This window comes from Carcharhinus amblyrhynchos, chromosome 15 (assembly GCF_965287045.1).
Source record: "Carcharhinus amblyrhynchos chromosome 15, sCarAmb.v2.hapA, whole genome shotgun sequence".
Taxonomy (NCBI): Eukaryota; Metazoa; Chordata; class Chondrichthyes; order Carcharhiniformes; family Carcharhinidae; genus Carcharhinus; species Carcharhinus amblyrhynchos.
The window spans coordinates 70,772,149-70,790,659 of record NC_137338.1 but is presented as its reverse complement, the minus strand read 5'-3'; the positions used below and the strand labels follow the sequence as shown (position 1 = coordinate 70,790,659).

Genomic DNA, 18,511 nt, shown 5'->3' with positions numbered 1-18,511 from the left:
GGGCCATGATTCTGCAGTACCGAGGTGAGCCTTTCGAACAGCCCGCCTCGGCACACGGCAACTCCTGCAGCTGCCTCCATACGTCTTCCTGGATCAGCTGGTCCAACTCCAGCTCTTACCTGCGCTCTGCAAGTGAAGATCTCACCTGCATAGGCACCTTCGCCTGAGATGGATGAGCCAAGACAAACATTTCTGCAACACCCTCTCCTCCCCACTTTGAGGATGAAAATTCGAGCTGTAATGTCAGTGTGTGAACATTCTTAGAGACTGTTAGTGAGGGAACAATAACACGGGATAAAATTCATATTCTGCCTGACTGTACGGTTAGAAAGCTGTAGGTCAGAATTCTCCAGACATTTGCGCACTGCTGATGTTGCCAGCGAAAATGGAGAACATAGCGCTCAGCCAAATCTCCATTCACTACACCGGGACTGGGGAATCTCAACTGTGGGCGAGGTTGGAGGCTTCACTCCATAATGTGTAGAAGAAATGAGGGTTGTTGCAATCTTTGATGGTGGTGTAATGTTGTTAATTTTGTAAACTTTAATCAATGTTAAATATTTCAGGCAGCCCCAATTGCTGGGAATTGTCATTTGCTGTGTGTGGAGTCCTGCTGTTTTGTGTGTTCATTGAATGAAAACTGAAATTGAACAGACTTTGGAGATCTCCATTTTCCCTACGTTCTGTCACTCAATTCAATGACTGCACAATGAGCTGAGCAGCACCATAATACCCAAACACTGCGGATGCAGGACAGGACTCAGTCCTGCCAATGTCTCCTTTTTCCTGATTTTTGAGGCCAGTTCTGAGGCTGGGGAGCTAATTCTTTTGTCCTGAGACCAAACGCAATGCAGTGCTTTGCTGAACTGCTGTGTATGTGCACTCGGAAATGCCCCAATGACAGCATCTAGTTTGTATTTTATTCACTTGATCCGATTTGTGTTCTTAAAATGAAATTAACCAGAGGTCTGTCCAGTCTCGTATTTCAGCAAAACAGCAAATCAGTGGTGTCTAAGTGCTAATTAGAAACTCTTCCGAGATAGAATTTAATGAACAGTCCATTCAGAACTTCAATGATTTTGTACTGCCATTCTGAATTTCTGCCCAATCAGATAACCCATGGTATTAGCATCCTCTCTTTGAGAGATATTATTCCTATTTTCCTGCCTTTTCCCCTATCTCATTGATATCTTCAGTTTCAAATATTTATCCATCGTCCATTTTGAAATGCATTTCACATCAGAACCATTCACTGCCTAAAGTATTTCTCCTTCTCCCCGCTCATCCCTCTAGAATTTTATGAAGCAGCATTATCCTTGTTCAAAAAGTATCTGAAATCTATTTCCTGATCCCAAGTCCTCCTCCAAAGCGAGCCTCGTTGTCCTGCAGTTTTTGAATATTGACTTCCATCAGCTGGCTCTTGGCATCTCCTGGCAGCTTCAACATTAGGACTAAATGGAGATAAATACTTTGATACCTACCCGAGGAACCTCAGCAATTAGAGCTTTTTGCCTCAAGTCCCTTCCCTCCACATCACCAACCCCCCCCCCGACAAGGCCTCCGACCTCACCCATTCCCCCAATAATTACTCCTACCAACTAGTAGTAAACTCCATGCAAAGCCCTATCTCCTCATTCCCACAACACCACCCCACTCCGGCCTTCCTACTTCAAGGCCTTCCATCTCCCCTATCCTCTGGAACTAACCACCTCACCCAACCCTACGATTGTAAGGCCCTCTATTGCACCCCCACCCCCACCTTCTTGTTCTTCCCCACCCCACCCTTCTTGAAGTTCCATTTTAAGGTTCACAAGACTAGTTCTTCACGGTCCCCTTCATTTCAAGGATGGGTAACATCTTTTGGGGGAAGTAAATTCCCCTTACCCGGTCTGGCCGACATGTGACTTCAGATTCACAACAATATGGATGACTCTTAACGGCCCTCTGAAATGCCCTGGCAAGCCTCTCAGATCAAGGGCAATTCGGGATGGATAATAAATGTTGGCCCAACCAATGGCACACACCCAGTGAAAGAGTAAGGAAGCTGGGAAGGTGGAAAGTCCAACAGTTGTCCTCTAATACCAATGAAGAATGGATGGGTGTGGTGTCACCCAGGGTTCCCTATTTGGATCTGTATTGCCGGAAGGACATGTATGCAGAGGGAGGGTGAAGACAGATCCTCCATTTCTAGATGTCACTGATCTCATGTCCTATAGGGTCATTTCAGAATCAAAATAATTGCCATTTAGATACAAATGTTACTTAATTTGCAATAGATCCTGATGAAAAAATAATAATAAGGTGCAATTCCTTCATCCCTGTGGCGTACAGCCCTGTACTTCAGAGTAAATGTGACTAGTGCAGTCCGTTCCAAAGTGTGGTTTACAGCTGCTGAAGCTGTAGGGTTTTTTTTTTAAGTGCTTTTCATCTACTTCTGCAAATATTGTCCTGTTCCTTTAGGGAGGAATAAACTCAGAGAAGGAAAATATCTCAGCGCCATTGTTTACAGCTCGTCTTGACGTTCCTTCACCATTATCGACACTTCCTGTTTCATTTGAAATAGTTTGTGATTAATTGCGCTCCTCATTTTGCTTTCACTAGCAATATTTTAGTATCCGTAAAAGGCCCAACTGATATTGTTGTAAATTAAGTCTGAAGCTACTTTTACATTGGAACCTTGCTGCTCACCACATCAACCAAAAGTCAAACAGTGGCAATCTCCACTCTCTCCCTGCAAATGGATTTCTCACTTATTTATCTGAACAATTTCTAGCATTGCCTAAGGGGTACAAAGGAAATGATTTTCTGATAATCGAGTATGAATTGTTAACATTACAGCAAGATATCTCACAACAGGAACAGGAGGGCAGTGGTGAATCCATGTCTGGATTTTCGTGGAATCAGAATGAGCCCAGAGCCATTCAAAACTGGCGGGCAGAACCTGATTTCCTGCTCCCATTCCCTGCTCCCTCAGTTTCACTGGCACAAGGTAAGGAGGTGGGTAGTCAGCCTGCACCCACAACTTGGCCAATTCCATGGTGGGGAGGCGGCATCTCCAAGCTCCCTGCATTCCATGGGTTCTTGGCCAGCTTCTCCAGGACCCGTGATTCACAGTTCCTCAAAGAACATATATAACCATAACCTAGATTCAGGAACCTCTGGAAACACAAATTCAAAAATTCTTACACATACCCCCCCCCATACCCCTCCCATGTCACCAATACCCCTCCATTCCAACGTTTGCTTACTCATACCCTCACCCATTCCCATGGCTTATTTGATCCTCCATCTAGCTCATAACCCTCACTCTGCTGCATGTGCCCCCATCTCAACTCATGCCAACTTATAACTTCTGTGTCCATTTACCAGGGTATACTATGTATGAAAATTAGCATTATTGTAACAATGCCATGTGTGTAACTAGTCAGAAAAAAAGGCACATTCACGAATCTTCCTTTGATAAAACAGCTGTTCCTTCAACCCTATAAAAGTATTAATAAGGCAACCCACTAAAGCATCACTTGCAGAAGCTTCAAACACTGAACACCAATTAATTTTATGCAAATAAACTTTGAGACATTGACAAAAGAGATCGCAGAAAGAACAACGTATTAAAATCACTTAAAGATGTCACTTAAGCAAAGTTCTCACCAGCTGTTGAAACAGCACTGGGTGCAGAGATAATCCTTTTGTAAATCTGAGCTCTCAGATGCATGAGGTCAAGTGAAAGTACTCTTTCATTAACACTTGATAGCCTTATTATGTATGCTTAGCTGCAGGTTAAGACTCATAAAATAATTATAATATAATTTATGCCTATATACAGAAAGAACTGGACAATATTTTCCTAAAGTTTACTTTTCTATGTGCCATAAGTTCACTTCTGAATGAAAATAAAACCACCCTCTGAACACAGCACACCAACCTCCAGCCTCCTACTTCATCTTACCCAGTTAACCTATCGTACCATTGTACTTATCTAACTTCCCTGTAAATGCTACTCATGATGTGCACACAAGATCCACACTCTCACCATAGAGTCATACAGCGCAGGAAAGGCCATTGGGTTTGCATCGACCACAACTACCACTAAAGTTGTACTAATCCCATTTTCCAGTGTACCATATCCTTGAATGTTACAATATTTCAAGTGCTCATCCAAATACTTTTTTAAAGGTTGTAAAGTTTCTAGCCTCCACTATCTTCCCAGGCAGTCCATCCCAGATCCCCACCACCTGCTGAGTGAAAGATGTGTTTCTCAAATTTCCTCTGAATCTGTCCCTCACCTTAAACCAATGCCCTCTCATGACTGACCCCTCAAACAAGGGGAAAAGCTTCCTATTCACCATGTCCAAACCCCTCATAATCTTATATACCTCAATCAGGTTCCACCCTCAGCCTTCTGTGTTCTAACAAAAACAATCCAAGCCTACCCAATCTCTCTTTACAGCTCAAATGCTCCACCCCAGGCAACATTCTAGTGAATCTCCTCTGTACCCTCTCTAGTGCAAGCACATCCTTCCTGTAGTGAGGTGACCAGAATGACACACAGTACTCCAGTTGTGGTACAGCTCCAACATAGACTCCCTGCTCTTATGCTGTACGCCACAACAGATAAACTTCTTAACTACCCTATTCACCTGCTCTGCTGCCTTCGGGGATCTGTAATAAATACCCGAAGATCCATCTGTTCCTCTGAGTTTCCTAGTGTTCTTCCATTCATTCAATATTCTCTTTGTTAGTTCTTCCAAAGTGCAACACCTTTCACTTATATGGGTTAAATACCATCTGCCACTGCTCTACTCATCTGACCAACCCATCTATATCTTCCTGTAACCTATGACCTTCTTCTTTACTATTAACCACCCCATCAATCTGGTGTCGTCTGTAAACTTGCTTAGCATTCCCCCCCTCCCCCCACATTATCACCTCTATCATTTATGTATATAACAAACGTTAAGGGACCCAGCACTAAACCTTGTGATTTGCCACTGACACCGGCCTCAAACAGCCTTTTACCACACCCCTTGTGTCCTATTCCTAAAACCAGTTTTGGATCCATCTCACCAAGTTAACCTGAATTGCATATGCTTCAGCCTTCTCAATCAGTCTCCCATGTGGGATCTTCTCAAAGACTTTGCTAAAATCCCTATAATCTACATCAATTGCACTTGCCTCATCCAGACACTCGATCACTTTTTTGAACAATTCTATCAAATTTGTTAGACATGACCTCCCTCGGACAAAGCCATGCTGACTATCTGTAATTAACCCATGCCTTTCCAAGTGAACATTATTCTCTCCTTCAGAATTTTTTCCAATAGTTTTCCTACCACTAATGTGAGAGTCACCGGTCTGTAATTCCCTGGTTCATCTCTACCCCACTTCTTGAAAAGCGGAACCACATTAGCTGTCCTCCAGCTCTCTGGCACTTCCCCCATGACCAGAGACTAATTAAAATTTTGCATCAGAGCCCCTGCAATTTCCCATCTCGCCTCCCACTGCAGCCCGGAATATAATACATCTGGCCCTGGGGATTTGTCCATTTTTAAGCTCTTACCACTCTGAGTTAAAAAAAATCTTCAGCTTTCCTTATTTAACTTATTAATGATTACGTTACATTTGAGCAATGTTGAAAAAGGTTCATAATGTAACTCACGTATACTTGCTAGAATCTACATATATTCATATACAGGAACTTGTCTTCTGCAGGCAAAAGGAACATGTCCAGTCATTTCACTTTTTTTGAACAAGCTAAAGCAAGGGAGATAATAGCTCCATGGTACATTTGCCATGATGACAATGGCCGGAATTCTACCATCTCACCCGCCCAGAATTGGAGCGGGTGAGTATCCAACAATGGAAATCTCCGTTGAATTCAGGTGAAATTTCCAATCTCGCCTGAGCAAGGCCATAAAATCCCGCCCATCAAGACCAATCAGAGCTGACTTCCAAACCAATCAGTAACCTTTGAAATTTGATGTTCTGTCCTGATGAGTGCAGGATGAAAAACTTTGACAGTATGTCTCTTTTTTCAGCAATGGTCAAGTCTAGTACTACAAAATGACTATTTACCTGATACTTATGACTGCTAGTTTTGGACTTCCCCACAAGTGGAAACATCTTCTCCGTATCTATCCCTGTTCAATTTTTCCCAATAGTTGCGCCTCTGTAAATTTGGGATCATCTTTGTAAATCCTTTGTGACAACAAAATCGGAGATAGCAGAAGATTGTTAGGCAATATGGAGCTAGACTAAAAGTTTTACAGACTTGCATCTACCACCTATTAGCATGTAAATGAAAAGCCATACTTCTCACTGGTCATGGAGATGAATTTTAAATTAAGGCGCTGCGTGGAAACATTACTGATTTGTACCCAGGGTTTGACTTGTCGATCCGCAGCCATTGTTTATTACCGATAATTAAGCACTATTAATAAATCTTCCTTATACAATAAATAGCATTTCATTGCACTGTGCCAGGATACCACTTAGCAGATGAAGCAGTGAGAAGCTGATTCAGAAGGGATGTTGAGTGTGCAGTTGTTGTCATTGCTCACTCAGGCACAATGCTAACCTGACCCTGCCCTTCTCAGATGGGAGTTGGAAGGGTGTAGAATGCTGTATGCAATAATCAATAAGGCACTCTGTTGGTCACACGTAGCAAGGGGAAATGTTTACCTCTGTGTAAGCATAAAATGGCATAAATGTTCTTCCAAACAGCAGTCTCGCAGCTGCTTAATAAATTCGACTTTGCAAAATCAATGAAAGACTTCCAATTGAACAAGCAACCAATAATCCCAGTTGGTAAAACGAGAGCAGTGTGCTGAGCATCATAGAATCATAGAATCCCTCCAGGGCAGAAGTAGGGCATTTGGCCCACCAAATCTGCACTGACTCTCCAACAGAGCATCTTACCCAGGCCCAGCCCCCACCCTATCCCCATAACTCCACATATTTACCTCGTTAATCCCCCTAACCGACACATTAAGGGACAATTTAGCATGACCAATCAACCTAACCTGCACATCTTTGGACTGTGGGAGGAAACCCACGTAGACATGGGAGAACGTGTAAACACAAACAAGGTTGGATTTGATCCCGGATCCCTGGCACTGTGAGGCAGCAGTGCTAACCACCATGCCACCGTGCCGTATGATCCATACAATTCAGCTCCGCTTCATTCAAAACTACAAAAGTTTTAAACTTCTAACTTATTTTACCAAATCTGGATATATTTTTGCTCCTGGAGATTAACGAGCTACCATTTCCTTTGAAGTGATCTTTTCACTCTTTCATTGAGAACCTAAAGGCAATAAAAAAGGAATTTTAGCAAGGAATAACTTTGTCCCAATAACAGGGCAGAGGAATTGGACAGGCTAGGCCTTGCCTGATGAATTTAATTGAATTTTCTTTCAAGAAGTGACTAAAATAATGAAGAGGGAAGCGCCTGCTGTATGGAGGTTATCTATATGGAATTCCAGAAATCTTTTGACAAAGTCCCCCATAAGAGACTGCCAACTGAGGCTGAAGCTCATGGAATTGAAGACAAATTATTGTCCTGTTTGGGAAATTGGCGAGTGGCAGGAAACAGAGATTAGAGATCATGGGCCACGACGCTAATTGGCGGATTTGTTGAGCAGTGTCCCACAATGAAGTAGGCCGAGGCTCAATTATTCACCATACTTACGAGCGGCTTAAATGATGGGATAGAAAGTCACATATCCAAATTCCTCATTGACATAAAGTTCAACCACATTGTGAGCTGCTGAGATGGAAACGTTAAATTACAGAGATGTTAATAGGTAATTGAATGGGAAGAGTTGTGGCAATTAGATTTCAATGTAGACAAATATGAAGTAAATCACACAGGATCAGTCTTAAGGACTAGAATACAAGAGGTTAGAAGCCATGTTTCAGCCAAACAAAGTCCAGCTTTGACCACACCTGGCATATGGTTAACCGTTCGAGGCACCACACCTTGGCGAGAATATATCAGCTTTGAACAGAGTCTGTCATAGATTCACCAGAATTATATCTGGCTTAACTTATGAGATGAGGCTACACAAATTGGGTATTTCCTGAAATTTAGACAGTTAAGATGCAGTTTGATCGAAGTTTTGAAGATTATACGGCAAATTAACATGGTAGGTAGAGAAAAACTGCAAGGAATACTGTTACAAGCGTATCATTTGTGGGTAGCTTTCTATCATTCCTGCCACTGAAACACAACCGTGTAAAATCACCTACAGCAAGCCCGGCCTGAGGCAAGCCTTTCTTCACCCTCAAGATCCACCCCTGCGCCCGACACCACTTCCATTCTCCAGTGCACCTTCCTGCCAGTGAGGCAGGTGGCAGCCCCGACTCCAGCCCATCCCGAGTCAGTGCCATGTCAATATTTTGGCTGGGGGAAATCACGACTGTGAACTTGCCCGACTCCTAATACCCGCCTCAGCCATGAAAGTCCAGCCCAGTGTGTTTGTGTGTATGTATGTTTGTTTGTGTCCTTGTGTGTTTGTGTGTGTAACTCAGCATGTGTAATGGCCAACCAATCTGCCACCTACATATCCTCTACCCCCACCGCTTTAATTTTAATGGCACCTTCTTCCATCCTTTGAGCTCCCCTTTTGCCCACTGATAACCTTAAATAGGAGGGGAGAGAGCATGTGAATTTGACACAAGGGTCATGATTTTCCGGTTGTTTCCACCGTGGTTTCCACTGACGGCGAGTCTATGCCACGGGTTCCCTGGCAGCGGAGTGTGTGAACGGCAGGAAACCCTGTTGAAAGCAGTGAGACCAGAAGATGCCACCGCCAACCAACAGTGTGCCATTTACTTTGCCACAAAACACATGGCAGGGGTTTGCGTGGGTGGGGGCGATCAGAAAGTCTCACCCAAGGAGTTGATTCTGATTATCTCTCTCACTTTTTAATTTGGTAGATGGAGCTTTTGACACCTCCACGATGTTCCAGAGCTCTTCTTAGTTTTTTTTTCCATAGGATAGTCACTGCTGTGGAGGTCTTGTGGTGCACTGGGTAGTGCCCAGGTTCAGTTCCCTCTCCGGGACTTAATGGTCATGGAAGGTGTGTTTGTATTGTGATCACGCAGGTGGTTATTGGCCTGTAAATTATCCATATATCTATGGTAGGTGGGGAGAGTTTCAAGGTCAACTGTGCTACAGAAGGCAAAGGCAAACCATTGCAACACTCTGTCAAGGATAATCTTGGACCAATCCAGTAGAGGTCCATGGTCGCCACCACCCCTCTGCGGGGGTGGGGGGGGGTGCAGATGCGGTGGAGAAAGGAGGAAGGGTCACTAGTGTTACCTGGGAAACACGGCAGCCAATCTGTGCACATGAAATTTCCACAAACAGCATCACGATAATGGCCAGATGACCTGTCTCAATGATGTCGGTTGAGGGAAGAATGTTGGCCAGGACACTGGGGAGCAGTCTCCTTCAAATAGTGCCATGGGGCCTTTTTCATCCACCCGAGAGGATTAATTTAGCTCATCCAAAAGAGAGATCAACACTCCCTCAGCCCTGGATTGTGGACATAAATCACTAGAGTGGAGTTTGAAAGCACGATCTGAATCAAAGGTAACTGTGTTTCCAAGAAGCCAATGCTGACACATCACTCTGTGTCTCGGTAATCGTGTCTTTGTGCAGGAAGGTTTATTGATATTTTTAAAAGGAGAAAAAAATAAAAAGGGACTCAATGAAGCAGGGACACAAGCAGTTTCTAACTGTTGTGACAGAACAGTGTTGGCACAGAGAGAAATCTGGCCTTGGATTGCATTGGAATTATCCAACCTGACAATATTCCATACCCTTGAGCCCAGGGGCAGGTCTGACTCGAGTTACTTAAATTATAAAGGATCAACACTTTCAAAAGGAAATTGGGTGAATACTTGAGGGAGATAAACTTTCACAGCCATAGGGATGAAGCAGGGAGTGATTGGATGACTCGACACAGCCAACATTAGTTTGATGGGCCGAATGGGCTCCAACTGTGCCATCATGACTCTATCTTCTTTTTATTTCCCACAGGAACTGAAGGTTTGGAAGGTGTAGTCATGGGCCCCAGTCAGATCAGTATGAACGTTACTGATACCACAGCATGGGCAACTGCAATGAATAACTTAGGGATAGCCCCAGTGGGACTAACTGGGCCACCACTGGTATCAGGTAAATATCTCTGACACAGCATTGAATCCTAACCCGTCTAAACTCCGTTAAGTGCGTGCCTCCCAGGTTTGCATAAATGTATAGGACTGCAGGAGGCTCCTGAAGGATTGAGAACGTCAAACTTATTCAAGGTGTTTTAGAAGTCTACTGCACAGAAATAGCCCATCGCGTCTGCGATGCTGAAAGACAATCCACCTATCTATTCGAATCCCATCTTCCAGCACTCGGCCCATGGTCTTGTTTGCCTTGGCATCATAAGTGCATCTAAATACTTCTGAACTGTTATGAGTCTCCTTCAAATAGTGCCATGGAGTGAGTTCCAGAGTCTCACCATCCTCTGGGTGAAAAAGGTTTCCTCAAATCCCCTCTACACCTCCTGCCCCTTACCTTAAGTCGATGCCCCCAAGTCATTGATCCCTCCTGCAAGGAGAAAGCATTAAAAATACCCAGTGACCCTGCCTCTGAAGCAGAGGGGTTCCAAAGTCACACAACCCACTGAGAGAAAACTGTTCTCCTCATCTGTCCTAAGATGTTATCCTCTAATTTTACAACAGTACTGGACTCAGCCACAAGAGGAAACTTCCTTTCCACATCCATCTTCTGGCTTACTGATTATCGGCCCCTGGATTTCCTGCTGCTTCTCATCAAACCAGTCTTGGTATTTCCCAATCGACTAACTAAGCGTCTCTTCGCAGGTGCTGATTATGGTGACCTTGAGGACAGACCAGGCACTGTGGACACTATGGGTGGGACTTTACAGCCTCCCTGGGGCAAGATCATAAAACCCTGCCCGAGCCAATGGAGATTTCTGTTCTGGGAACCTTGCCTGCCCCAGCATCGGGTGGGCAAGGTGGTCGAGCTTTGGCCTCTGGGTCATTAGAAGTCATCAGGTTGGCAGTGAGGTGCTGGCTGAATAAGGCTGTCTTATCAGGGCCTTTGATTGCCTCAGTTTTAATTTTCTTGCAGCTTTGTTTCTGTTGCAGTTGCTGCTTTGGGGCTGCTGTTGATCACAGAAGGGATGGCCCAACAGTTGCTGACATCTGTCAAGATGTGGGTGATACACTCGCCCTTTCGCTCCCTCACTCGGACAATGACATGATTAACCAGGTAGCAGTGCTTGGAGCAAGGGTGTTGCCATGAGGCCTTGTAATTGTCTCTCTGATGGTACAAGGTTATGGCCGTGTTCAAGGCATTTTGTCAGGGGTACCATTTGTGTTAGATTTCCCTACCCCTTCTCTGCCAACTCTGGTGTTGAAGTTACCAAGGAAGTTCAGTTTGTCGCTTACTCAGGCCAAATAAGCTTGTATAAATATTCTTATTGATTGAACAGTTTGCTGCCAGGGTATAAATATTAACAGAGTTTTCTCTGTTGTTTCTCGCAGAGATGCCAGCCCACGATTACAATAGCAGAGAGGGGAAATTGAGAAGAATGCTTTAGCCTTCCCATTAATGTGGACTCTGTGGGCTGAATGCCTCCCTCTGTGCTAAAACAACTTCAGTATTCCAAAGCATCATTTCAGTTTTAAGATCTAATTTGGAAATTATCAGAGAAGGGTAGATTAAGCTGGAAGCTAGCTGCTCGAAGCATGCAGGGCCTTTATAGGCACTCGTGTGAACAGTCAGCCTTGTGCAATCCCCCCTCCATCCCTCACAATTAACCTTCAAAAATGTATATTGAACATTAATAGGCAACTAAATTCTCAATCAGCTAAAACAGTAAGCAGGTAAAATGTAAGGGAACATAGAACACACCATTATTGTACTCATAACAAACTAGCCCAAGTAGGGATTTTTTGAAACGTATATTTTATTTGTGATATTTTAGGTTAAATTGTTATAGGTTAAATTAATGTTGTGGTTTATTTTATATCTTTGAGCTATGCAACTGTGGAACACCACCTTCTATATATGTGTGTAGGAGCTTCATTTACAATAAATGTCTGATTTTGCATGCTTCCACCAGGCAAGATAGTAGGTAATCTAGAGTGTCAAAATTTGGAGGGGGGCCGTGTTGAGAGGGAAATAAAGGTGAAAGAAAAGGAATTAAATATTCTTGAAACTACATAAGTAGTAGGCGGCGTCATGTGGCACAGTGGTTCGTACTGCGGACTCACAGTGCCAGGGACCTTGGTTCGATTATCTCAAGGTTAGTGGAAGATGCTCCTTTGTAGAATTGATAAAGAGGTTCTGTAGCATCCCCTATCCTGCGCTCCGCCCCACCATCACATTGAGACTCTTCATATGCACTCCATTCCCAACCCCATTCCCCTCACATCAGACAGTTATTACAATACGTCGAGGTGACTGGATGTGGCAAGTAACTAACTGAAGGATTTATTGATAAGAAAAATGATATTCACAAAGGGATCAATAGCACAACTAATATGGATGTACTCCTAACAATGGCCTGCAGGAAGCCCTCCAACTTTGGGACCACTCACCCCCACTCTGCATTAGCCCAGGTCCGCATGCACATGCTCACTGGGTCTAGTTCAGTCACATGGTCCAGGAAGGATTGCCCCTTAAAGGGACCACACCACCACAATTATAACCAGTGCCACCTCTTGCTGTCTCTGGCTGGTCGCAAAATGTCCCCACGGTTTTACACTGAAAACCCATTGTGAGTTAAAATTTAGCAGTCCTCTCCAATGTCTCCTCTCCCAACTTCACTCTGGATTGTAAGCAAGCACAGAAGTGGCAAAACCCTGCCAGCATTTACAAATTACACAAGTTTGAATGTTTTGACACAGAAGTTTCATAGCTGGTGACAAGCAGGTGGTTTTCAGAAGAAATCAGGCCAAGCAATTTTGACTTCTATATGCCAGCAAGCTGTCTGCACAATTCACATCATCTGAACAATGGAATGTGAGACTGGAGCCACTGTTGCTGGCTGGCACTCCCAGTCCCCCCACCCCCTGTCCTCCCCCCTGCCTTTCCCCCTGTTTCCAGCAATTGAAAAGCTGTGGATTTGACAGGTAAATCTTCACAGTTGGAAGACCATAGTGTGTTTTCTTGTGTGTTTTTTTTTATTGCTGTTAGCATTCTGTGTTAACACTGGAATCCAACAAGAATGGCAATCCTTAGCTTGAGGAAAATGAAGTTAGATATTATCTGGCACCTGTATCGAGTGAGTCCTGCACTGACACAGCTCTTATCTTCCAGATGAGAAACTAGAACGGGAGAGTTCTTCACGACGACCCGGCCATTTTTTTGTCCCTCGGCCAACATCACACAAACAGACTTTCTGCTCATTGCTGTTTGTGGGAGCTTGTTGTGCAGAAATTAGCTGCTGTATTTCCCACGTGGCTGCCACCGTGTGAACTTTGCATAAACAGGCACGCCCCAGAAAATGGGACTGGCTATAAAAGGGTACCTATTGCCAGGCATAATAATTAGTCTGACAAAACATATGGAGAGCCAATCTGGAACCATGGATACTCATAAATTCCAAAGCAGGATTGAATTAAGGATTGAATGTCTCCAATGTCTAGATCTCCAGGAATGTGACAGTTTTTCTGCTGCTGTGTATATACTGGCTTCTATCAAATGTGTTTAGTGCTACATACACTGGCTATCTTGAAAACAAGGACACCAATAAAAATGACTGATGATGCCAGTCTCCAAGATATCTGCAGTTTACAGATTTTGTTCTACTTTCCTGGCTGTGAACCACTTTGAGACACTCAGAGTTCATTTGAAAGATGCCACATAAATAAATGCAAGTTTCTTTCCTTTCTGCCCTGTTGCCAGCTTTATATTTCCCTGCAATATGTATCTTCAGTATAAGCACAGAGGGAAATTCTTGCACGGCTACACTGCCATAGCGATTAACAGGAATGGAGATGAGGCAGTATATTGGCAGTGGGTTTCCCATGGGAAATCCTGCTGCACCAGAAGCTCCCGCCACTGGCTAATGGCAGGCCACCTCCAGCACCACGAAAGAGGCAGCAGGTTGAGTGGAGAATCCCACCCATTGTTACTGTATAGTCTAGAATCAGGCACGTTGAGCTTGAGATTTGATTCTTTAATCTCTGTTCCAAACTAGGGATGTCTGTGTAGGGAGCATCACTTGTAACGTGTTTGCAATCAAAGTGAGATGCTTAATGGAAAGGTAGCTAACGCACAATGTATCAGCAAAATGTTCAGGGACAGCAGCATGGCATCACTAGAAAGGAAGTTTGTCATGTGATCTAGTCTCAGTTTTGCATTTGGTATTGTACAGAGCACACACACACACACACACACACATAGCTCTGCTGCTGATGACTTCAAGCTTTCAACCCTCAATAAATGAGCCCACAGTTTGTTTATGCAATCCATTACGAATGACTGGTGTTTACATCAGTATAACAGCGTGACAGTAACCAGAGCTTTCTTGTGTCTACAGACCCCATCTGTGTCCCGGCATTTGAGCATGGCCTGGGGCTAATGACAGGAATGGCTCCAGTCAATCCAATGATGACCGGGATTAGTTTACTGAGGCCAGCTGTGCCACCAGCATTACCAGTCATGAAAGAAATTATCCACTGTACAAGTTGTACTCTCTTTCCAGCCAACCCAAGTAAGTGTGAAGATCACATTACTGTATAGCTTGAATGTGAATTGGTAGGCTGGGGTGGAGGGAATCAAAGATTGAGAAATTGTAAATTGATATAGCTTTCGAAGTCACAGACTCCTACTGAATTTGTAAATTGGAAGTGTCCTATTTCAGAATGGTTAGTATTTGGGAACTAACTACCCCACAGTCTGAAAGACAGGTGCCAGAGTGAGGAATTTCACAGTAACTTCATTGCAATATTAATGTAAGCCTTACCTGTGGCTAATAAATAAACTAACTTTTAATTTTAACTTTACTTAGCTCATGCTGATTTCCACCATGATTCCATTTTTACCCACCTTTCTCCTACAGGTGGGATGGTAGATGGTAGAATGGGCGGCATGGTAGCGCAGTGGTTAGCACTGCTGCTTCACAGCTCCAGGGTCCTGGGTTCGATTCCCAGCTTGGATCACTGTCTGTGTGGAGTTTGCACATTCTCCCCATGTCTGCGTGGGTTTCCTCCGGGTACTCCAGTTTCCTCCCACAGTCTAAAGATGCGCGGGTTAGGTTGATTGGCCGTGCTAAGAAATTGCCCCTTCGTGTCCAGGGATGCGTAGGTTAGCGGGATTAGTGGGTATAATATGTAGGGATATGGGGGTAGGGCCGGGCCTGGGTGGGATTGTGTTCAGTGCAGACTCGATGGGCTGAAGGGCCTCTTTCTGCACTGTAGGGTTCTATGATTCTACCTCTTTACCCGAGGAGAAGCTATCAATCTCTGTCTTCAAAACTGCAATTGCTCCAACACCCGTAGTCTTTGGAGGGAGGGAAAGAATTCCAGGTTCTACTCCACATTGTTTGTGGGAAAAGTGCTCCTGATTGGATCTGGTTCTAGTTGTAAGATTCTGTCCTCTTGTTTTTCATTACTCCACCAGAGGAAACATCTCCTCTGCATCTCTATCAAATCCTTTTCAATACCTCAGTCAGATCTCACGTCTTCTAAATTTGAGGCAATGCAAGCTAAACCTATGCAACTTGTCCTCACATAATCCTCTGCAAAAGTCTGAGGTCATGTACCGACCAGCTCAAGAACAACTTCTTCCCTGCTGCCATCAGATTTTTCAATGGACCTACTGTATATTAAACTGATCTATCTCTACACCCTAGCTATGTCTGTAACATGCTGTAAAGCTCCTGCACTCGCTCCTTTCCTTCTTCCCATACTATGTGTGGTATGCTTTGTTTGTACAGCACGCAAGAAACACTGTATCCCCATACATATGACAATAATAGACCAAATCTGATTAGCCCAGGGATCACTCTGTGCGGCACCCCTAATGATGCTAGGTTTTTCCTGATGTGTGATAGAGTCATAGGGCCAGAATTCTACCATCCCACCCGCCACGGGAATCCGAGCGGGTCAGGGGCAGACTATGGAAAGGTCCATTGACCTCAGGTGGGATTTTACAGTTTCGGGGTGAGCGAGATCGTAAAATGCTGCCTGCAGCACAAGAAGAGGCCCTTTGGCTGATCTTGTCTGTGCCAACCATCAAGCATCTATCTGTTGTTATCCCCTTTCCGGCACTTGGTCCATCGCCTTGTATGCTGTGGTATCAGATGCTCATCTGATGCGCAGTTTGATCAAGGCTCTGCGTGACTCAGGCATTTCCTATTCATCATAATTCAACTTTACTGGGATAATGACCTACATTCCAAAAGCCTTTTTCATTGCTTTTTTTACCCGTCTCTTAGCTTTGGGTCCCTGGACTTCACTAATCTCTACAATTCCTAAGATTCTCATCATTTTGAAATTATTTGGAATTATCTTTCTTGGGTTCACACTTGCTCACGTAAATCTGTCCATGTTCTTTTGAATCATCATTTGTGCAACTTACTGTATTTTTTATTGCCGGAAAAGAGACATGCTGTCAAAGCTTTTCGTGTTGCACTCGTCAGCACATCTTGCAAGTAATTTCCAAAAGTAAAGTGAAACACCAATTGATACTGTATGAGACAAGAGTACTGAATGGAATGAACTCTGGTGGAGGCATTGCCACGTGGAATGCAGCATGGAACAGTTAACTGTCCAGCGTTGTTCAAATTCAAACTGGGCAGGTTCGCTCTGGTCAAGGTATTGCCATGGGGAATGGCTGTTCATGAAATCACAGAATCCTTACAGTGCAGAAGAGGCCATTCAGCCCATCAAGTCTGTACCAACTCTCCCTGGATCTGTACCCAGGCCCTCTCCCCCACCCTATCTCCGTAACCCACAGATTTCCCATGGCTAATTCAGCTGACCTGCACATCTTGGGACAATACGAGCAATTTAGCATGATCGATCCACCTAATCTACACATCTTCGGACTGTGGGAAGGAAACCCACGCAGATACGGGGAGAATGTGCAAACTCCACCCAGACAGTGACCCAAGGCCGGAATTGAACCCGGGTCCCTGGTGCTATGAGCCTAGCCACAGTGCCACCATGCTCTACAAGCTTTTGTTTAGTTGAAAAAGACACAATACGTGGACATGCCCCTTTCTTTCTGCAAAGGACAGGGGCCTGAAAACCAATTTAGGATTGAAAGGTGGGCTCACAGTGCGGCTCATTTACACAACCTAGAAGCTGAGTGTATTCCCGCACAGGGCCCTGTCATTTTCAGACAGAAAGATCATGTCCACGAGAAAATCCATCTTCCCCAAGTATTAGTCACAAATTAGGCTTACATTAACACTGCAATGAAATTGCTGTGAAATTCCCCTAGTCGCTACACTCTGGAACCTGTTGGGGTAAATGCACCTAACCAGTGATACCCCACATCTTGATCATGCAGGAAAGGCACTTGTGTAACCTGCTGCCAAATCTCTCTGTTCGGCTAAAGCATGATTGCCATCCTGACTTGATTTGGCACAAGCACCCTCTTGTATACCCCTGGGATTTGCAATGTGGCCAAGGTACATCCTGAGAATTGGCACCCAATGGAATTGCGGAGTTACCTTTGCTTTTCCAATTATGATGGTTAATCCGGGGGGGAGATGAGACACGTGCACTTACATAGCGAGTCCTTGCGATCGGGAAAGTGCTGTCTGAAAGATGGATGGGTAGCTTTCAAAGGGGAATTGGATATAACTTGCTTGAAGGGGAGAAATTTCCAGGACAGTGGGGAGTGGAATGGGGGCAGGGAGGCGGGGAGAGTGGACTACTTGGAGAGTTCTTGCAAATGGCAGGCGCAGGCTGAATGGGCTCCTCCTGTGCGGTGTGATTCTACGAATACAACATTCAAAACAATAAAAAGGACCAGAGAAGGCTAAAAGTTTTGAGACTATCGCCTATTCCAGAAAAGATTATTCCTCAGTTGACTCTGAGATTAAATGAGGCTAAAAACTGCAAGCAGGTCTGTGGAGAGAGGAGGCATGTGGACATTTTAATTGCTGGCCCTTTTCAATAATTGTTCAAGTTGGTTCACAAAGAGTTAACTCTCAGGAAGAAGTGAGAAATGTGGAACTCACAGCCCATTGGAGGGGTTGAAGCATTCACCTATTGAAGGGGAGTCTTGATAAATACACAAGGAAGACGAGGTTAGGGGTACATGTCGACAAGCTGGATTTGTGGATCCTGGAGAGAGCAGCACAGGCATCAAATCAGCATTGAATGCTGATTCATGCCATCAACTGACTGCTGCTGGCAATAATGAGGTGTGTGTGCAAACCGCATTATCAAGGTGGTGTCCAGAGTGGATACCTAGGGCTATAGGAAGGAGTTGAATCCAGTAAAAGTAAGGAAGTGACTGGAT

The 18,511-nt window shown here is 44.4% G+C and overlaps 1 protein-coding gene across 3 annotated transcripts in view; it reads left to right on the top strand.

Moving 5' to 3' along the window:
* The window catches only part of enox1 (ecto-NOX disulfide-thiol exchanger 1), a 297,971-nt gene that overhangs the window by 98,720 nt on the left and 180,740 nt on the right, over positions 1-18,511 (top strand). For all 3 annotated transcript variants that reach the window (XM_080204169.1, XM_080204170.1, XM_080204171.1), the window contains 2 exons: positions 10,049-10,186; positions 14,574-14,747. In XM_080204169.1, the coding sequence (XP_080060295.1) occupies positions 10,049-10,186; positions 14,574-14,747 (312 nt within the window). The remainder of the gene's footprint in view (positions 1-10,048; positions 10,187-14,573; positions 14,748-18,511) is intronic.